This window comes from Gadus morhua, chromosome 8 (genome assembly GCF_902167405.1).
Source record: "Gadus morhua chromosome 8, gadMor3.0, whole genome shotgun sequence".
In the NCBI taxonomy this organism is placed as follows: Eukaryota; Metazoa; Chordata; class Actinopteri; order Gadiformes; family Gadidae; genus Gadus; species Gadus morhua.
Window position 1 is genome coordinate 11,694,240 of NC_044055.1, and position 22,176 is coordinate 11,716,415.

General features: G+C 45.4%; 3 protein-coding genes across 3 annotated transcripts; 2 read left to right on the top strand and 1 right to left on the bottom strand.

Annotated features, from left to right (window-relative positions):
* Window positions 1-3,045: 3,045 nt before the first annotated feature.
* nol7 (nucleolar protein 7) lies at window positions 3,046-6,929 on the bottom strand. Its single transcript, XM_030363342.1, has 8 exons — window positions 6,680-6,929; window positions 5,971-6,031; window positions 5,645-5,700; window positions 5,525-5,550; window positions 5,204-5,285; window positions 4,263-4,384; window positions 3,773-3,847; window positions 3,046-3,429 (listed from the first exon to the last, which is right to left on the bottom strand). The coding sequence occupies exons 1-8, from the start codon at window positions 6,802-6,804 to the stop codon at window positions 3,356-3,358; spliced, it is 621 nt and encodes a 206-aa protein (XP_030219202.1). The 5' UTR covers window positions 6,805-6,929; the 3' UTR covers window positions 3,046-3,355.
* Window positions 6,930-6,939: 10 nt separating this feature from the next.
* On the top strand, window positions 6,940-12,516 carry epdr1 (ependymin related 1). Its single transcript, XM_030363341.1, has 3 exons — window positions 6,940-7,740; window positions 10,095-10,303; window positions 11,364-12,516. Exons 1-3 carry the CDS (start codon window positions 7,496-7,498, stop codon window positions 11,555-11,557), a joined length of 648 nt encoding a protein of 215 aa, XP_030219201.1. The 5' UTR covers window positions 6,940-7,495; the 3' UTR covers window positions 11,558-12,516.
* Window positions 12,517-12,820: 304 nt separating this feature from the next.
* stard3nl (STARD3 N-terminal like) lies at window positions 12,821-22,109 on the top strand. The gene is made up of 9 exons (XM_030363499.1): window positions 12,821-12,987; window positions 14,743-15,145; window positions 15,705-15,782; window positions 15,909-15,986; window positions 17,731-17,784; window positions 17,999-18,116; window positions 20,951-21,037; window positions 21,125-21,180; window positions 21,378-22,109. The coding sequence occupies exons 2-8, from the start codon at window positions 14,957-14,959 to the stop codon at window positions 21,175-21,177; spliced, it is 657 nt and encodes a 218-aa protein (XP_030219359.1). The 5' UTR covers window positions 12,821-12,987; window positions 14,743-14,956; the 3' UTR covers window positions 21,178-21,180; window positions 21,378-22,109.
* Window positions 22,110-22,176: the final 67 nt, after the last annotated feature.

The following is a 22,176-nucleotide window of genomic DNA, read 5'->3' on the forward strand; positions in this document are numbered from 1 at the left end:
CACACCCTGACTGACTGACAGACGCACACACCCTGACTGACTGACAGACAGACGCACACACACTGACTGACAGACAGACGCACACACACTGACTGACAGACAGACGCACACACTGACTGACAGACGCACACACACTGACTGACAGACAGACAGACACACGCACACACACTGACTGACAGACAGACACACGCACTGACCGACAGAGACACACACTGACGGACAGAGAGACACACACACACACACTGACAGAGAGACACGCACACACACACTTACAGACGGAGACACACACACACACTGAGACACACACAGACGTACACACAGACAGCCCGACACAGACAGAGACAGACGCACACCTTATAATGGATTCCCTCTTCTTTGCGAGCCCCCCCTCCCCCCTCCCCTCTAGCCAGAGCTGTGACATCGCTCAGACGCTGCTAGCCGAGAGTAGCTAACATCAGAACACTTTATACCCCCAGATGAAGACTGCAGCGCTATAAGTGCTCGCCACCCCCCCCCCCCCCCCCCCCCCCCCCCTCTGGTCGAGCTAAGCCCCGCCCCCAGGTGTATGTACGCCCGAGTAGCGAGGCACGCGCAACATCAACGCACTTCATCGAGCTAACGGGAGCTAGCCTGCTAACGATAACAGGCCTGCCAACAGGAGCAGGGTGGCTAACGGGAGCTAGCCTGCTGACGAGGATTGGTAAGCCTGAGGGGTGCTAGCCTGCTATCGCTGGCTACCTAGCCTGCTAACAGATGTGCACCGTAGCTAAGTGGCTGACAGGAGTTGGTCAGCTAGCAGATGCTAGTCTGCTAACCGGCAGTTGGTCAGCAAATGCTAGCTAGCCGGCCAACAGATGCTAGCCTGCTAACGGCAGTGGGTCAGCTAATGGTAGCTAGCCCGCTAACGGAAGTTGGCTAGCCAGCACACAGGACTGTTGCGGTCCAGACACTCGTCTCATCAAGGCTTTGCGGACCGAGTGCACGTGAGCCATGTGCACGTGAGCCGACGGCTACGACAGAACCACAGACCCTCCGCCTCCCGGGGGGGGGGGGGTGGGGGTGGGGAGGCAGGAGACCTGTGAGATGCATGAGGACTCCTGACCTCCAGGGGGCGACCTCACCCCCCCCCCCCCCCACCACCACCTTGTTTCGTCTGTTATATTTTGGCGGGAGATGGGGCCAGGGGGGGCGATATGTTACTCCCCGTTTTGTTTTTAGGTTTTTCTCCCCCGGGGTGACATGGCATCAGACGGATGAGTAATATTGTTATTTTTATTCTAATTATCATTATCCAGATTGTTACTTGCATTCACAGTATATTTGTTAAGCGCCCGAGTGTCACGACCGTAATAAAGTTCCCCCTCCCACTCCGTCTAGCACCGATGGCTGTGATGTACATGTTGACCGTTAATATCATCCACCCGCTATTAGCTATGTATCCAGACCAATGGACACCTCCTCCACGCTGGTCATTTAATGTTAGACCCCAGTATTAGTGGAACGAGGACACTCGCCCAACGTCCAGAAGAATCGCTTCGATTGATGATCATTGAAGGGTGACATATTATACCACCAGGTGTGAGTGTAATTAGTTATTACAAGCCGTTTTGAAAACCTGCCTCTTCTGACATCACAAGTGGGCGTGTCCACCTAGATGTGTGCTGGATAGATCCGCCTACCCAGTGGAGTGTAGCGAACGTTGCTCATCTATCCATGACACATCTAGGTGGATACGCCCACTTGTGATGTCAGAAAGGGCAGATCGACTTTTAGCCGTTCACACCCACACCTTGCGGTATGTCACCTTTTCAAAACGATTCGAAAGTTAGTGAACGTGTGAGCGAGGGTAAACTTCCTCTTCTATGGACGTAGCCACACCCCGACCTCCAGACTGATACCTTTTACCTTTTTATGATTTAGATTTTTGATATGTGTTTATATTAACCCTTTATTAACCAAGAACTCAGGAGCCAGCCTCTGCGTTCTCCTCTGATTGGTCCAGAGCGCCGAGATCCCAACTGTCAATAAAGGAAGCGGTTGGCCATATGTTTTGATATGTATGCTTTGAACCCGGGTTCCAGCGACCGCTTAGGACCGGTCTGAACAACCCAGTCCCTCCCTCCCGCATGTCTTTATTCTTTTTTAGACGGGCCACTCTCCTTCTGTCATCGTTTCCGCCCTCCTTCTTTTTTCCCTCGCCCCTCCACCCCATCCCAGTAAGAAACCCGTCTGAAGTCCAGTATGGTCCGACCCCAGAGCCCACACAGAGCTCCCTGCATAGCCCGGTCCCGGTACTGGCGGGTCGCGGGCTGAGGCCTCCTCCCGGTGTTGGACCGGCCCAGAGTCGGACGACTCGGCGCTCGTGTTCGTTGGTCTGGATGGAGAGCAGTCACAGCTTTAGAAGTCTTTCTAGACGTGTTTTGAGTGCGTGTGGACCCTGTGCATGCCGTAGTGAGCAGCTGGGTGTGGTTCTTTCTGGCGGGGCCGAGGCCCTGCCGTGTGGCCCGTGGCGGTTGCTACATGATGTGCAATGTGTGTGTGAGGGTGAAAACGATTTCTATTAAACATGACAAACGACAGCTTGTCTGGATGCTGACTGACGCTGGGGGAACGATTCAGGAGGGGGGGGAAGTCGGAGGGAACTTTAACATATCCTCAATGTTGTTTGATCCCACAACTTAACGAGTGCGCTCTTAAACAAGTCTTTAGTTTGTTTAATAGCACCATAGTGAAAGTTAACCTTATCCATTATATATATTTTTTAAGCACCGTATTGTTAGATATTACAGAAGTACCAACAATACATTGACCTTTATTTTGTACTGTCAGTGAGCATTTGTTTAAAACAGGTAAAGTTTAGAATTCTTAGTTTAACAAGTATTTGATTTAATCTTCAACCGTTTATCAAAACTAGTGAAGTGTATCGTGCTTCCTAATCTTGCGTGGGTCAACTAAACTCATTTCCAATGACTTTGAAGGTCACCAGTGACCTTTTAAACCCAATAAATCCAGTGAATGTTTATGGAGAAATCAAGTTAACATTCATGAATATCAGACGTTTAGTTTATTGTACAGGGTTATATTCCACTTCATGTCAATATCACACATTTCAAAACTATACAGAAGTTATACAAAAATCCCCTAGTCAGTACCACAGGGGTGCCTAGTTCTGGCTTGGGGCCTCAATTCTTCTACACCTTTAGGGTCTTTGCCGTTAAGTACAATTCAACCCACACTCGTCCCATCAGACGGCAGCCTTATGGATGGATCAGATGTTCTTTAGCAGGGTAGGAGAGCACAAGTGTACAACGTGTCGTTTAGGCTTCCACCTTGGGCCGGCTGACCCTTGACCTCTTCAGCTGGAGGCTGCCTGCTTCCTGTGGAGCCAGCGCTGCTTCATCCGCTCCGCCTTGGCCTTGTGTTTGGGTGCTGAGGGACACATCGCCACGGTAACCAGACGTTCGTTACTGTCACGTCTACGTTCTGGATGACTGAATGCTTACGCTCTGAATCATAATGGGGTGGGTTATCCTAATTTACAAATACATACAGTTTTCATACTTTAGTAAACCGACTAGTACACCACTAAAGATAGTTTCTAGTGGTTTCAAACCACTGCCAACACGGTGGCGTTTAATACCAGGGTTTGGCCACAAGTGGTGCTGTTGTACACAAACCAGTGCCAACACGGTGGTGATTGTGTGCAATACCAGGCATTTGCCACAGGTGGTGCTGTTATAAACATTTAGCCATTACTGTTTAGTTAACTCACCCCAATTCTTCCTCACAAACTCCACAGACGGCGCCTTCTTGGGCCCCTTGTTCTTGAGAGACAGGATCGCCTTATCTGCAGAACGACATCAGTTCAGACATCGGTCGAACAGAGAAGCTAACACAGCTAGCGGCCTAGCTAACATTGTAGCCTTCTCTGTAGAGGTCGTCCATGTTGGGGCGTCTCTTGTCAAGAGGCCGGCCGTTGTTGTAGCAACGCTCAAATTGAGACGGATAATTGTCCGAGGACTTCTGCCACAGAGTGTAGCTTGCATGACTACCAGTCTTTTCCCTCTGAAGTCACTTTAGGGTCGACGTTGAAACGGCAAAATGACACAAAAAGAGCGACACCGTAACGGCCCCCTGGGGCCCACTGGCCAAACGGATCACTGCAGCTCTCTGAATAGAGGCCACTTAATTCATCCCACAAACCAAACCATTCATAAAGAACTTGTTACAAGAGCCAAAACGGCGGCGCAGCGTCTCCCTACTTGTGGTCCTGCGGCTGCCCTGTCCATAGAGCCGGTCCTGGACGAAGCCCGCCGCCGCGCGCTGCTGGGCTGCCGCTAGCGTTAGCTCGTTGACTAGCTTCACTGTGTAGCCCCCCTGCAGGCTGAGGGACAGAGGTCAAGATAACTGATGATTGGCGAACTAAGGAACACACAATTAAAAATAAATTAAAGGGACAATTCCGGTATTTTGAACATTGAGCCCCCTTTCTGGTTTGTCTAGGATGAAATAGAGATGTTAACATCCCTAAACCTTCGTTTTCAGAAATGTGAAACTCATCGATTTGTTAGTTGTGTTCGTTGATGTTTCTCACCGGAAACGGCTAGGGGGGTTGGTTGTAGTCTTTTGACTCAGTTCTCCGTATCAACAGTAGGGCTAGAACCGAGCGAATAGACTACAACCTCCCCCCCTTTCCGTTTCCGGTCTCTGTTTCATTTACATAATGCAGATTTACAAAATGCCAAATAAAACACGACAAACTGTATTTCGCTACGATACTTGATGAGAAACATCAACGAACACCACTAACCACTCGAAGAGATTTACATTTCTGAAAAAGAAGGTTTAGGGTTTTAAGGACAGTTTCGTGAATGCCCATAGCCAGCCATTGTGAAGCAGGTTGGGGCGATTCGAAATTAGCCGAGAGAGGACTAATATTCAAATTATCGGCGTTAACTATTTCATCCAAGACAAACCAGAAAGGGGGCTCAATGTTCAAAATAGCAGAATTGTCCTTTAAATGAAATGGAGTCCAATTTGACAGAATGCGCATATAAACACATATGCTTATTATTATTTTATATTATATTAGATAATATGCAACTTTTTTAAAATATAGATTAGGAAAAAATGAAGTTCAAATCAAGTACCATGTAATTAATTAATTACCATGTAATTAATAGTTTGAGAAATCCATATTTACTTCCTAATTTTCCCAGATGCGTCAATCTCCTCCCCTGATCCAACTCCTTCGTCATCGCTCTCCTCCTCCGACTCTTCTTCACCTGGGAGGAAAGGTTAGAGTTACTCACAATCGGTATTAGTCATTCATCTGAGCACAACAGAAGTTCTCCATATAGTTAGACAGAGTCTAGCTCTAACCCTAACTCTATGGCTTCCACCAAATAACGGACAAGACTTTAATAACTCATCTTGTAGTATTCTCTCTTAATGGTTAAAGTTCAGCATGTTGTGGTGTGAATGCATGATTGAAATGCAATCTGGCAGAATGGAAAGCAGTTACCTTCATCTTCATTTGGTTTCTTCTTCCTAAAAGATGATCAAAGTATGGTTACTTGAGATTCATTTGAGCCTAATTAATATAAATACTAGTCCATTTATCATGACCACACCGCGCTCTTACTGTGGAGGAGCTGCCTCGATTTCCTCCAAGACGTCATCAGGGAGGAGTCTTCTCTTCTGCAGACGGAGTAGGACGACATTGGTTTAATAAAATGTTGTTGGGAAACAGTCATGGTGCCTTACCTTGCTAGTACAATGGAGTTGAATAACTTCCTCCATACTATGAGCTTACTATGTAGGTGAAATGGTTGTGGGGAACACTTTCCTATCAACTGTTGAGTCCCTAAGAGGCAGGTTGCTAAGGAAGTTAGCAACTATGCTTTTGGGAAATTAACCCCTGTACGTGATTCACAAGGGAGGGTCATAGGTTCAACTCCCCGTACACACCTTCTGCTCTTGGAACAGCTCATGTCTCTTCCTCCGCTTCTCCTTCAGCTGTAATTTCTCCCTGTGGAAGAAGAGATGGACGTCACGAAGCTGCATTCCCAAAGACGATAGCACCCCACTGATACCTCAATGAAGGTGAGCCAGCATGCAGGTGTTCTGCCAATAAAATTGTGCTACCTAGTGGTTCGGCGCATGTCAAATATATTGACTCGTGGTTTAGTAGTGGTGTAAAATACATACTCTGCCCCTGAAATGTCAAATTAAGACGTTATAATATAGTATCAAAATATGTTCCCCGTATTCATCGAGTGAACAGGGGGTGGGTAGTTGTGCAAAATAACGTGATTCTGCAGTGTGAGCATCGTTTGTTCGAGGCAATCGGGCGACAGTAGCTCAGGAGGTAGAGAGGGTCGGCGGGGAACATGGAGGTTGCTAGTTCGATCCACGGCTCCTCTTAGCAGAGTGTCCCTGAGCAAGGCACCTATCCCTAACTGCTCCTGAAGAGCTGACTGTTGCCTTACACCGTGTGTGATTGTGTGTATGAATCGTTCGCTTTCTGAGAAATCCCCTAAATGTATGCAAATGCAATTGGTCTACAAGTAGGCTAACAAACATAAGGTCGCATTTTTTGACAAGGTCCTTGATAGAGACTCTGACAAGGGAGAATACATCGGCAGTACCCAGGCCTCCCCCGGGTTGGTCTCCTCACCTCCGGGTCGACTCCACGGCGGCCGCCCTGCTCTGCTGCGCCGCCGCCCGGGACGCCTCCAGCGGCACCTCCTCCGGGGCCTCGTCCTCGCTGGTGTCCAGCGCCAGGCTGAACTCCTCCGACATGTTCAGGGGTTAGATGATGGCGATGCCTGAACGACTGTTTTGTTGTTGGTCCCACGCTGGCTGGCCAACGTGTTGGTGAGTGGAGGGCTCTACGTAATCACTCCGCGCCGCCCCGGTGTGGTCGCAGTACTTCCGGCGATGGAGGAGGCGGTCGTACGCCCCCTGGTGGTGGAGGTGGTGAACAACAGCCGCACATGTTTTAAAGATAACGGGACAGTATAAATAGATTACTCCCGTTCGTGGGAAGAGACGAATGTGGTGCAAATTCATAAACACAATTAAGAATAATGAAAATGAAATGGTTTCTTAAAAAAGCCTTGTTTCTTAGAAAAGCCTTTTTATATTTACATTGTGCAGCAATGTAGCAATTATCCATTATTATAAGGTAGATATTGCCGTATAATGTATGAAATGGACGCTATAAATTAGAGTCTTTACATCGGGGTGAATGCTCGGTAACTATCTTTCGTTGTGTTCCGTGTGGTCGGAGGTTGATGGGCGCTCATAGGCTGCGGCTGGCGGGTGCGTGACTGCGCGTAACTGCGCATCTAACAAAAGACCGATTACCGTGGGACACACACACACACACACACACACACACACACACACACACACACACACACACACACACTGCTCTGTCTGCCGACAACAGAGCGGCGCGTTTGGCTTTAAAAACGACTCTCCTGCATAAATGTCTTGGTTTGTGTGGATCTTCCTCACCACTATGGCGGGCTCCGCGCTCGGCCACCCCACCATGGACGTCGCCCGCCCGTACAAGCCGACCCAGCCCTGCCTGGCCCCACTGCAGTGGGAGGGCCGGTCCGTGCAGTACAACCACAACACGGGCCGCAATACCCGTGCGGACATGTCCTACGACGCCAAGAACCAGAGGCTCCGGATCCTTGAGCAGCACAAGAAACACACCCCGTGTCAGAAGTGAGTGATTGACAGGCGGTGGTGCGCGTGCTAGGAGTTACCAGGCCGCAGTATGACTCGTTTTGCACGGCAACAACAATGCATCCATGTGACGATGCTGCGATAAACTGCTGGGTCATGTCAACGTAATTAAAGAGTTAAAGGTTCTGCAAGGAAAGGACCGGGAGATCAAACCTCGCGATAGGTCAACAAGACAGCTCATTTCAATATCAGTTACTCTTTGTTTGATTCATTATGTATACTATGTCTATAATAAGGCTTAATACACTACTATGTTAAGGGTGTAGTCAGGTGTCGCTCCGTGGTTCAACGCGTTTGAGAGCTGAAGGCTGTTTGTTGACGTCCTGTCCCGTTACTCATTCATCATAATAATAATAATAATAATAATAATACATTTAGGATACACATAGTCATCATAAAGCGTTTAAAAAACAAGACATTGTGGAAAAAAAAAGAAGTAAATATAATAAATAAAAAAAACTAAAAAAACAAACAAACAATCAAAACAGTGATCAGTAAGACGTTGTGTGCGAGTTTGAACAGGTGAGGTTTGAGTTGTGACTTGAAGGTTGTAATGGTGTCTGACTGTTTTATGTGTGGGGGGAGGGAGTTCCAGAGCCTGGGTGCTGAACAGCTGAATGATCATGTTGACATCACGGTCTTCATTACCATGTTACAATCATGTTTGATTATCTACACTGCCTGTAAGGAGGAAACATGCCAGGTGTTAGTTTCAGTTTCAGTGGCGGCCGTGTTTCTGCTCCTCGGTGGTTGGTGGAGCTGGATGGAGGTGGTTGGGGTTGTGAAACACCACACCCTTCACCAACCGGAACAACAGCACCGGGGCATCTGATTGCAAAAGCAGGGGCGGTGCCAAAAAAAATAATTTCTAAGATGCAATTTCCTGCATTCTAGTCCATTTTAGGGTGAACCGCTGGACATTGGCAAATCCTAAATCCCTTCTAATCATAGCCTACATTTTCAGTTGCAGGGCCTGCTCAAGACAATACTATTTAATGGAAAGAAACAATAACCACTTAACTATTGACTTCTAGAGATTTTTATGTAAACTACAATGGCAAAATTGCGACTGATAAATTGGAGACTAGCTTTCAGTGGAAGCATTCAAAGTAGGATTGCAGAGATGGATTGTTTGTTTGCTTTTTTGTATTTTAGAAGTGGTATGCCCACGGGCGTATAGCACCAAATTCTGGGCACTATAATAAGTCCTGAAAAAAAAAAAAGTTTTTGCTAACAGGCAGCTAGGATGATATAGCCATCTTGTAATGTCATGACGTCTGGGGCTAACTAGCTTATATACCATAGGTTATTATTTATCATGTAGCCTAATAACGGTATAGTGTTAATTTAATAGCGTGCTTCAAATCAGTAGCCTACTGTTGCAATATTAGCCAACCGTACATTTTATTTATCCTATACCAAGGCCTTATCATTTGAAAGTGTAGCCTATTGTCTGCTCTTGCTTTGGGTTGTCTCTGTCCGTTTTAGCAACGATAAAGGAGGTAAGATTGTATTTAGATCGATATTCATCATGACATTTAGTTAGTTATACTATTTGAACAATCAAAAAATATAAAAAAATAAAATAATAATAATGATAATTGAAACTTCCCATGAGCCCCCCTCTGCCTTGGGCTCCCACAAGCATACCCCCCTTACACCCCCAGGCCGTCGGCCCTGGGTTTGCTCACTGTGCTCACTGAGCCAACAATAGGCCCATGATTCTGTAGCAAAGTATTATCCATGCTGTTGCATGTCTTTTCCACTAGATGGGAATGAAAATTCAAAAGCCTAAAGAAGATCCGGGGTTCTTGAAGTGAGATACGGGGCTTGAGTCCCGAAAGCCATCCCCAAGCTCCGCGCCTGCTCCTACGCCTTTCTATTTATATTTCCGTGTCCTGATATATTAATTTATTTTGTAATGTAGTAACATGGAGGAGTAACATGCGTTTCTCCTCGTTCGTAGTTTGCCTTTTGTGTGTTATTGAGTAAACGGTTTAACTCTACAACAAAAATGATATATTATCTATATTATATATTATATATATGTATGTATATCTATATCTATACATATATAGATATACATATAGAGATATCATACATATATAATGTATATTTTGTGTTGTTTAGTTAAAACCGTTTACACAATATATATACAGTATATGCCCTATTACAGCTTGACTGATGCTTGATGGACTGTCTGATTGATGGGCTGTCAGATAGATGTCTGATTGATTGACGGGCTGTCTGATTGACTGGCTGTCTGATTGATTGATGTCTGATTGATGGACTGTCTGAATGATGGACTGTCTGATTAATGTTGTTGTCCGCAGGTATTTCGAGTTCATCTTCCTGTTCCAGAGCGGTCTGATGTTCCAGATCGAGACTAAGACCCAGCAGTGCTCCAAGACCACCCTGACGGGGCCCTGGGACCCCTACGACATCCCCTCCAACTCCACCTTCGAGGACCAGTACTTCATCGGGGGGCCGGGCGACGTCCTGGAGGTGCAGGAATGGTCAGACAGGAAGCCTGCGCGCAAACGTAAGGCTGCTATTGGTCGAGTAATGTTCCGGCGTGGAGTAGCAGGCGTAGCTACGCCGCAGGTTCGCTACGTCCGATATAGGTCCTAGAGACTGCTGCCGCCACGACCCTCTGTCTAAACATGCCAGCTACACCCTGGGGCGGGAGAGGCTGCGCCCTCCTGCTTCGTCGTTTGGGGTTGGGGCTTGTGATGAGCGATGCAGTTCAGACACATTCAGACACGCCCTGAGAAAACTAGATAGCCTGTCTGTCTAACCCATCTACCTGTCTGTGTATCTGAGTGCAATGGGGGCCATAGTTGACATACAGCTAAATACATGCACATCATATTAAATTGGTGATGTGGTGCTGGCCGGTTAACCATGGGGAGAGTCCAGGCATCCAGTCCAGTCACCGCAACATGCTAGAACAGACAGAATAGTGAATTAGAACGGAAAAGTACATAGTGGGAATGTATACTGTATTAACAAAAGCACAAACAAACAAACAAAAGCACAAACAAACACAGAGTGGTCTTCACATCGCATCTGTGTCGTTTTCACACTCCTATGTTCCAAATGCACGATTGTCGAGGTGCGTTTTGAGCTTTCCTTTGAATAGCTCCACAGAGTCAGCTGCCCTGATCACTGGTGGCAGCCTGTACCATACGAAGGGGGCTCGATAGGCAAACCCTCTCTGTCCAGACGATTTCTTGTTAACCTTCGGCAACCTGTCCACCTGTCTGTCTACCTATGTGTCTACCTGTCTGTCTTACCTGTCTATCTGTGTGTCTCACCTGTGTGTCTACCTGTATGTCTAACCCGCCCACCTGTGTGTCTACCTGTCTGTCTACCTGTCTATCTAACCCGTCTACCTGTGTGTCTCACCTGTGTGTCTACCTGTCTGTCTAACCCGTCCACCTGTGTGTCTACCTGTCTGTCTACCTGTCTATCTAACCCGTCTACCTGTGTGTCTCACTTGCGTGTCTACCTGTCTGTCTAACCCTTCTACCTGTCTGTCTACCTGTCTGTCTAACCGGTCTACCTGTCTGTCTCCCCTCCCCCTGTGTGTCTCTCCCCAGACGAGGCGTGGGTGGGGGTCTACACCCTGAAGGACTGCTACCCGGTGCAGGAGACCTACACCCTGAACAGCAGCGTCAGCACCTCCACCCGCTTCTTCGACCTCCAGCTTGGCATCAGCGATCCCAGCGTCTTCGTCCCGCCCCCAACCTGTCAATCAGCCAGCCCTCATAGACTGGAGGAGGAGGGCTGCTGAGACTGGGTCCCGCCCCCCACCTGTCAATCAGCCAGCCCTCATATACTGGAGGAGCAAGGCTGCTGAGATCGGGTCCCGCCCCCCACCTGTCAATCAGCCAGCCCTCATAGACTGGAGGAGCAAGGGTGCTGAGACCGGTTGACATTTTGTTCTGATTAAAGCTATTGGTTATTAATATGAAACATTTAGTATAACGGAGCAAGATTGATTGAATATTGCTGTGAAAGATTGATTATTAATGAGAAACATGGATTATTGCTGAGTAAACTTGATTACTACTGAGAAAGATTAAGAGTCAAAATGAATTAACTGTAATAAACGTAGTTAGTCTATGTTCCAACCTGTTTATCTCCTGCTGCGTTTCAGTCACCCAGGGGGGGTTGGGGCTGTTCAGCTTCACCGAGAGGAAAACACCACAGCTCTGTCACGGGGACGCTCAGGGGAAGTGAGGCACAGACGGGTCGGTTTGGACCGGTTCTCAGTGGAGGAGGATGGTGGGAGAACTGGTTGCTCCAATGAGATGGGGAAATGGGTCTTCACAGCAGAAGTGGAGAGCAGTATTAGGAACTGAAAGATTAAGAAACTACACCACAGAGATAAATAATAAAAGGGATTATTTAGTCTATTACGCGTGCACTTATAAATACAGGCCTACTGCTTCCTATAGCAACGCTTTGAGGTGGAGGATGCGTTTACTCGCGTCTAGAATTGACCTAATTTAAGTTCTTATTTAAGTTGATTTTAAATACCAGGCTGAACAACACAGTTTAGGTTAGCAGGGGGAGAACGTTTGTGATTCAGTCGTGACAATCGAAGCCATAATAACAAAGTAGTCCAATATATTACCTCTTGATTTGCATAATTCTGACTACGGAATTTTGATGCAAACTGACTGTTTCTGTGACGTTTCTGAAATCATTAGCCTTAAGCTTTACTGTTCAATAAAAGTGATTAATTAACAAGTGTAACCTTTTTTCGCCTCATATCTACACAATTAAAGTCATTTTGATATTGAGCCTAGCTGGAGTAGGAAAGAGAAAAATATAGTAGTTATGTGTTGTTTATTGTTATTCATGCGCATTGCCATACAATCGGAGTATTGTGCACGAGCCACCTCACTGCAGCATCACGCCTGAGGTTATCGCGCTAGAACGACTACATCTTCCATGATGCCCAATGCCGTCAGCGCCTGTCTATGGTCAGCGCTGCCTGAGCGTGTTGTATTGCGTCAGAACGACTACAACTCCCATGATGCCCCGCTTCGTCAGCGCCGCCCCCTGGTCAGCACAGCGGATGACTTGCCGCTTTCGCTTGTTTTCTACGGTGAGTGTTTGTGTGTTGGAGTCCCAAAGCGAGCGTCGACACGGTGTCCGCGGGTTATTGAACACAACAAGGACCCATTGAGACCGACCTGCCGCACCAACCTGAAGGTAGGAGTGCTTTAGGAGGGGTTTATGCTCCGTGGTGCTGCATGATGCCGACATACGTCTGATCCATGTCGCCGCTGTCATGACATGAAGACACTGAACCAGAATCCGCCGACGCATGTATCAAGCATGATGTGACTCGATAATATCAGTATTAGTGTTATTAATTTATTCACAGCGCGTTGTGGTTCCCTTCCGTTGTGATTAGTGATGCTCCCGTTTAGACAGCAGGCTGGTAGGCTGCGTTCTGGCATGCATGACATCATTGGTGCATTGATGTGATGTGTGTGATCAGAGAGTATGTGTGTGTGCGATCAGGGATGTGTGTGTGTGTGTGTGTGTGTGTGTGTGTGTGTGATCTTAGATGTCTTTCTACCGGAGCCCCCCCCCCCCCCCCCATCTGCTCCCTAACGAATCATGGGAGCTCTTAGTGACCTGTGTGGTAGTGAACACATACAGCGGCCCAAAGCTTTCACCCTGAAACGCAGGAAACCAACAACAGGTTTCACATCATGCAGTGACGTCGTAACCCTAGCCAGCTGAAGCCCAAAAGGTTGGATCCCAAACGTCCGCAGTCTACCTGTAGGATTCCTAGATCAAGATGATCCCTATCCGACACCTACTCCTTAATGTCCTTTCTCTGTACTGTCTAACCCCTGCCTGCTCCTTAATGACCTCTCTCTGTACTGTCTAACCCCTGCCTGCTCCTTAATGACCTGTCTCTGTACTGTCTAACCCCTACCTGCTCCTTAATGACCTGCCTCTGTACTGTCTAACCCCTACCTGCTCCTTAATGACCTGTCTCTGTAGTACTGTCTAACCCCTACCTGCTCCTAATGACCTGTATCTTGATTCACTTTGTATAGACGTGACTGACAGATTATTAGTGAATCTAAAACTGCAGAGTCAGTTTCTTCTTCGGGGCATGTGTCAGATTTGGGATGAGGCTGTTGCTGAACCAACTGGTTCCTCTTTATTGAATATTAAACGTGTGTTTATGTGTACTCTGGAACTAGAGGAGGCTGGGCAGAGAGGACGCGTCTCTGTAACAGTGAGGCAGCCTTTATGAATACAGAGTCACACGCTGCTCTTTATTGACGTACCTCCAGGATGTTGGTTATGGCACAGGAAACTATACAAAGAACTGTTGATTATAGTTTGTCATATTGTTGCTCTGTCTTTGTGTCTCACTGTCGGTTTGTCTCTTGCTTGCTCTGTCTCGCCAGCAGTAAACCTAGTCTATCTGGTTAATGGTTAGTGCTATATGGAGTCTTTTACAGTTATATCCAGGAACCTGTTTTTATATGATACTGTATCAAAAATGGTCCTGTAAAAGAGTTCCACTACCTCCTCCGCCTCCTCCTCAATGACGGTTGAATCCTCCTCCTCCTCCTCCTCCTCCTCCTCCTAGACTGTTTTCAGTTGGATCCTCCTCACTTCCCTCCTCCAGCCTCGTGGTTCTCCTCTTGTGTTTCACCACGGGGCCTCACCTACATCTCCTCTGTGCGAGCTGAAGCCCTCACCCCAGCCTGTCCGGCCCTGCTGTGAAGCCACCCAGTTAGTTTGGTGCCGACGGTCCGAACACTGCCTTGCTCCCTTGAGGGGGCGGGGCCAAATGTATTTTATGAGTAAAGTGAACAAGCGACTTTCCCTGTTCATGCTGTCATGTTGCTACAGCTTTGTCGCTCGCTTTTTTCCGCTTTAATATATATTATATCTAGCTTTATATTCACGTCTCTTTCTCTGTTCTTTTTCAAGAGGCAGTGATGATGTCATCACCGTGGTGATGAGTCGCGGGGATGAGTCCGGACAACAAGTTCCCTTAAAAGGTTGTGGGCGTCTCCTAAGAAAACTGGGCGGATACAACGACGACCAATAGCCAATGAGACCGGTCCGCGTTCCACTTTGGGAACCCACTGAATATTGAGCAGCAGGGGGCAGAGCCGACCCTGGACAGGGGGCGTGGCCAGACATGGATAGCCGGTGCAGCAGCAGTGCTGATTCGCGGCTGAACGGCCGGGGGGTGGGGTCTCTGAACGCCAGGCTGGAGTCGTACGAGGCCGGGGAGAAGACGTGCATCTCGGCTGTGAGGAGGACCTTCTGCCTCTTCGTGACCTTTGACCTGCTCTTCATCTCCCTGCTCTGGATCATAGAGCTCAATGTGAGACCATGTTTTTGTTCTAGGGTCAGAACTCAAATGTTTTGGATTTCTGAGCCCAAACTGAAAAGAAATTGAAAAACTCTTAACAGTTAAACAATAATAAACTTTTTTATTTCTTATAATTATAATAAACAATTATAATTATTATATACTGTAACACAAAAGGCTTCTCCTTGATTCCTTATGAATCTGAGCTATTTAAACAACACCGGAAGTAAACATCTTGCAAGTTCATAGGACATGGTTAATGGGACGTGGTTTATGGGGACATGGTTAATGGGGACATGGTTTAGGTGGACATGGTTTAGGTGGACATGGTTTAGGTGGACATGGTTTATGGGGCCTGGTTTTTGGGACATGGTTTATGGGGACATTGTTTATGGGGCCAGGGTTTACGGGGAAATGGCGACGTGGTTTATGTTGACATGGTTTATGGGACATGGTTTATGTTGACATGGTTTATGGGGACATGACGACATGGTTTATGTCGACCATGGTTTTGGAGACGTGTTTTAAGGAGCCATGGTTCATGGTAAACTTGGTTTTCTGTGTGCACCAGGTGAACGGTGGGATTGCGAAGCAGCTCAACATCGAGGTCCTCCACTATGATTATCACGCCTCCTTCTTCGACATATATGTGAGTTTGCTTTCCTACGTATCTTAACGTGTAAATATCTTTATTTTAAATTGACTTTGATCTCAGTGTGAATCTCTTTTCTTTGCTCTCCGTCACCACCCCTCCTTCCCTTGCTCCCTCTCCTAGCTCCTAGCCGTCTTCCGGTTTGCGTCGCTCATCCTGGCCTACGCGGTGTGCCGGCTGAACCACTGGTGGGCCATCGCTGTGAGTACAGGCTGCCAAAATGTTAAGAATTGACGATAAAAATAATCAAATGCTCTCAGTGTGTTTAACAGCAATTGATCAACCAGATGTCAAGACGCCTTTGATTTATTGCAAGATACAGTCATATGATCAATAATTCCCCTAATGTCAGCTGCATGTGTGGAAGGGAAACTCTTCATAATCCTCTATTTAGGCCGTGTACTGGCCGACATGTGATGTTCACCACCACGTGGGTATTGTTACACCATGAGAATTCAATAACAGCCATTCATTTATTTTAACCCAACAAAAAAAAGCAAGGCTTTTCATTTTCTTCCAAAGTTCAGTTGTGGTGTTCAAAGTGCTTCAGACCACCACTGAACGTTTCAGAAGATCAAAAGACTTGAATGAAACATCGACCTGTTGATTGTTATTGACATGTCATTTTGAGGATTGTAAAGATGCGGTAGAAAGAAATAAGAAATCTAAACTAAACTCCAGTACATTGACTAAAACACCCAATTGTTTCTAGTCTCAATCTTGCTGTCATAAAGTCCTCTTGACGTTTTAGGACACTTCCATGTGTCACTTTTAACCCTGATCCAAACACTACTGCCCCCATTCCTCATACAATGAGTGACAACAATTCAATGATATGTACCTTTCATAACTGTATGTTTTCATTATATGAAGTACTGTAAGTATCAACAAACTAAACATACAACAAGAAGTGCTTGTCATTTATTTAACAATTATTTAACTCTAATAATAACTCGTCATCCACGTTAACCTCAATAAATACCATTTACTGCATAACTTTTATTAGGTTTATCTCTGTTCTGGTTGTAACTGCCTGTTCCCTCCGGGCTCGTGTGTGTACAGGCTGGTTTCACTCAGATGTGTACAGACTGGTTTCACTCAGATGTTAACAGGCTTGTTTCACTCAGATGTTTACAGGCTGGTTTCACTCAGATGTTTGCAGGCTGGTTTCAATCAGATGTGTACAGGCTTGTTTCACTCAGATGTTTACAGGCTGGTTTCACTCAGATGTTTGCAGGCTGGTTTCACTCAGATGTGTACAGGCTTGTTTCACTCAGATGTTTACAGGCTAGTTTCACTCGGATGTTTACAGGCTGTTTTCACTCAGAGTTTTACAGGCTGGTGTCACTCAGATGTTTACCGGCTGGTGTCACTCAGATGTTTACCGGCTGGTGTCACTCAGATGTTTACCGGCTGGGTTTCACTCAGATGTTTACCGGCTGGTGTCACTCAGATGTGTGAAGGCTGGTTTCACATAGATGTTTACAGGCTGGTTTCACTTGGATGTGTACAGGCTGGTTTCATATAGATGTTTACCGGCTGGTGTCACTCAGATGTTTACCGGCTGGTGTCACTCAGATGTTTACCGGCTGGTGTCACTCAGATGTGTACCGGTTGGTTTCACTCAGATGTTTACTGGCTGGTGTCCCAGCTAGGAACCTGAATGTCTGGTTCTGTCAGAGGTCTTTGTCTGTAATGATAATCAAGACATTATCCAGCGTTCTGGTGTTGTTTCCCCTTTATATTCAGAGACATGCATAACTCTCCCAAGTCTGTTTGATAAGAAAACACAACATTTACGTAATATTCTATCCAATTGCTTTATTTACATAAAGGGGCAGGGCCGGCTGTGTCCAAAACTTCAAAATAAGAGTACTAGTGTGGTCTTACATAGAGGTAAAGCAAGGGGTGTCAGCAGTGTTTGTGACCTGTGGTGTCTCCTCAGGTCACCACCGCCGTCTGCACCGCCTTCCTGATCATCAAGGTGATCCTGTCAAAGGTAGGACGGTGTGTGTGTGTGTGTGTGTGTGTGTGTGTGTGTGTGTGTGTGTGTGTGTGTGTGTGTGTGTGTGTGTGTGTGTGTGTGTGTGTGTGTGTGTGTGTGTGTGTGTATACTTTTTCACAAGCAAACAAATGAGTCTAATGCTAGTGGATGTATGTGGACTTCTGTGTATAATTAGTATGAGTGTTTAAGTTGATGACCCTCCCCCCAGCTTCTGTCCCAGGGGGCCTTCGGGTACCTCCTGCCCATCTCCTCCTTCATCCTGGCCTGGCTCCAGACCTGGCTGCTGGACTTCAAGGTCCTGCCCCAGGAGGCCCAGGACCGCCTCCGTGAGTACATATACATAGTACTACATACATACACCATATACATAGTACTGCTGCATACACCATATATATAGTACTGCTACACACACCATATATATAGTAGAGCTGTCAAGCGATTAAAATATTTAATCGTGATTAATCGCATTAATGTCATAGTTAACTAATTAATCGCGATTAATCGCAAATTATTTTTCTATGCTAAATATCCCTTGATTTTTTTGTCCCATAATTCTTCTCATTTTAATTCTCTTATCAACATGGTGAAGTGCATCAGCTTGCCTTGTGCAAATGATTTTTTATTGATAACAACATTGGCATATACACTGATCAAAACAGGACGATACAAAAAAAGAGCCTATAGTGCAATTAAACGACTGCTTTGAACAAATGTCATTTGAACATAGCAGTCAGGCTACTGCTTCTTTGTTTTGAGCCAAAACAAAGAAGCAGTAGCCTGCTTCTTTTCTTTCTTTTTTTTTTCTTTTTTTTTTTATAAAGTAATTGCGTTAATCGCAAGATAAAAATTTTAACGCCGTTAAATTTGGTTTGCGTTAACGCCGTTAATAACGTGTTTAACTGACAGCTCTAATATATAGTACTGCTACACACACACCATATATATAGTACTGCTACATACACCATATACATAGTACTGCTACATACATGTATCTTTTTATCTTTTTACATACACCATATACATAGTACTGCTGCATACACCATATATATAGTACTGCTACATACACCATATATATATATATAGTACTGCTACACACACCATATATATAGTACTGCTACACACACCAAATATATAGTACGGCTACTGTGATGGAAAATCCACATGTTACGTTTTTCTTCATGAACTTTGGTTTTGTATACTATTCGGTGTATGATCTTGCCAGCCTGCTATTCTGCAGGGTCTTCTAAAATGTAAATCTTAATGTTTCATGTGATGTAATCTGGTTTCACATTCCGATCCGTGTATTGTCTTGAAATCTTGCTAATCTGCAGGGTCTTCTAAAATGTAATTCTTAGAGTTTCATATAATGTAATCTGGTTTCACATTCCGTTTCCGTGTTGTCTGTAGTTTGGTTTGGGCCTGGTTTCTTTGACCACCTGGGGAGCGCAGAGAAGCACTCCCCAGGTGATAAGGAACCGCCTCAACCACCTTCCTAACCTCTTAAGGAACTTCAATCAATAGATTAACATCTGGTTAACAAAGGCTTTTGGTTTATTGGGGGCCCACTGCCCTAAAGGATCCGATCTAAGTGTATAAAAACTCCTGACTTTAGTCACTCAGCGGACTTCTCCTTGCGGAACTTTAGAGAATGAAGTAAGACGCAGGGAGGCCTCAGATTATTGTAATATATGCCTGTTTTTATTATTTGTTGATCAATCATATTGAGATGTATCTTTGTTCGTACTATTATTACAAATATATGTGACCAGCAGCTGTATTGAGGGCTAGTATTATATACACCATATATATAGTACTGCTACACATACACCATATATATAGTACTGCTACACACACACCATATATAGTACTGCTACATACACCATTTATATAGTACTGCTAGATACACCATATATAGTATTGCTAAGTACGGGTTACCAGGAACAGGACCACCTCCGTGTGTACTAGTACTACTAGTACTACGACGGTACTAGTACTGCTAGTACTACTAGTATAGGTTACCAGTAGTGATCCACCGATATTATCGGCCGATATTTGCGTTTTTTACGTGTATCGGTATCGGCCAATATCTTTTTCAGTATCAGCCGATTCTTTTTATTTATTTATTATTATTATAATTTTTTTTTAATTGAGACATTGTAATTAGCTCGTATATTATAGTATATTGTATATATATTAGAGCTGTCAAGCGATTAAAATATTTAATCGTGATTAATCGCATTAATGTCATAGTTAACTCTAATTAATCGCGATTAAACGCAAATGATTTTTCTATGCTAAATATCCCTTGATTTTTTTGTCCCATAATTCTTCTCATTTTAATTCTCTTATCAACATGGTGAAGTACATCGGCTTGCCTTGTGCAAATGATTTTTTATTGATAACAACATTGGCATATACACTGATCAAAACAGGACGATACAAAAAAAGAGCCTATAGTGCAATTAAACGACTGCTTTGAACAAATGTCATTTGAACATAGCAGTCAGGCTACTGCTTCTTTGTTTTGAGCCAAAGAAAAAAAAAATATATATATATTTTTTTTTGTTTTCTTTTATAAAATAATTGCGTTAATCGCGCGATAAAAATTTTAACGCCGTTAAATTTGGTTTGCGTTAACGCCGTTAATAACGCGTTTAACTGACAGCTCTAATATATATAGTATATTGCTCGTTCCCAGAGTGACTCGCTGAGCAAATTCAAATTGTGCTCCCTCGAGAACTCTGGATTTCCAGGGTATTATCGGCTCCAAATATCGGCTCAAGAAAATCGTATTGGTTATCGGTTAAGGCTGATGAAAAAAAATCAGTATCGATATCGGCCCTAAAAAATCCATATCGGTCGATCCTTAGTTACCAGTAATGGGACCGCCTCCGTGAGTCCTGCTAGATATACTTTATATAGCACTACAGTATAGTACTACAGTACTGCTAGTACTATAGTGGTTCTAGAACTGCTATAGTACTACAGTACTGCTGTAGTACTAAAGCAGTTCTAGTACAGTAGTGCAGTACTACTAGTATAGGTTACCAGTAACGTATGGATAACACTTTCTCTCTGTCTGTGTCTCTCTCTCTGTGTGTGTCTCTCTCTCTCTGTCTGTCTCTCTCTCTCTCTCTCTCTCTCTCTGTCTCTCTCTCAGGGTTTTTGTCGATCATGGATGCTGTAGACCGAGCCCCCCTCCTTCCGTCTGAGGGACAGTTCTACTCCCCTCCCGAGTCCCTAGCAGGTCAGCATCTTGGCTTCTACTAGCGTACCAAGCTTGTACGCCAGTTGTTAGCTTGGTTTGAACTAGGTGTTTACTTCTACTTTTCAGACTCGGACGAGGAGCTGGCGGCTAAAGTAGACCCAGAGAAAGAGCTTGTCTAACAGGTGAGTGGAACAGAAATGGATGCTAGTGGATGGACCAATGTTAATGCTAGTGGATGGACTGACGCCAATGCTAGTGGGTGTACTGATGCTAATGCTAGTGGACGTACTGATGCTAATGCTACTGGATGTACTGATGCTTATTAATTATTACATTTTGTTTCCGATCCCTAACCTTGATATCTTGTTGTTCCCTGAAGAACGCCGACCGCCACCAAACCTGGAGGACTTCATCTGCGTTCAAACTACTTCCTCCGGGGACAAGAAAGGTTGCGATGGCGTCGGGACCTGGGGGAGGAGCCAGCCTTAAATCATCGGGTCAAGTGACCTCCGCTGGTCATTTTATTATCTACACGTCTGGACTCTGCTCATGTGTCATGTGATTTTGACGCGGCTCGGACCGTCACATCGTGTACGTCTGCTAAGGGTTAAGCTACGAGCTCAAGGATGTTTATGTTCCAGTCTTGACTCAACCCGTATCCATACAGATGTCATCCTAACACGCGTGGTTCTTCCCGATGTTCACAACGTCTTCACTACTGTTTGCTCTATTTTTGCAGTGTTTGCTTTTGCTCTCCTTCCATTTCCTGTTGGGATGGAGTGGCTCTAGGGGCTGATTCTGGTATGTATGAAGTATGGCCCTTCTCACTTTGTCAAAGACACTTTAACTGATCCACTGCAGACTATAGCCTTGCTTGAAAATTGTATAGTATTCCAATATTTCCTGTATATTTGTGTGTAGATGTAAGAGGAGAAGGGTGTAAGAAGTGTGACTTCAGTGGGTCAGACTTTCTTAGCAGAGATGAGAACGTTGCTTGATCGAGTGTCAGGAGGCGATGAGCGTCCCCATGTACAGCATGTCAGAACCTTCTGTCGGTTTTTTATTATGAAGCTTGTGATGAAATAAAATCATTAAAATGGAATTCATTCTGCTGCAGACTCTCCTTTCAGGTCTTTGGTTGAGGTTAAGGTAAGGAGTTCCTATGGGTTGGGTTTCAG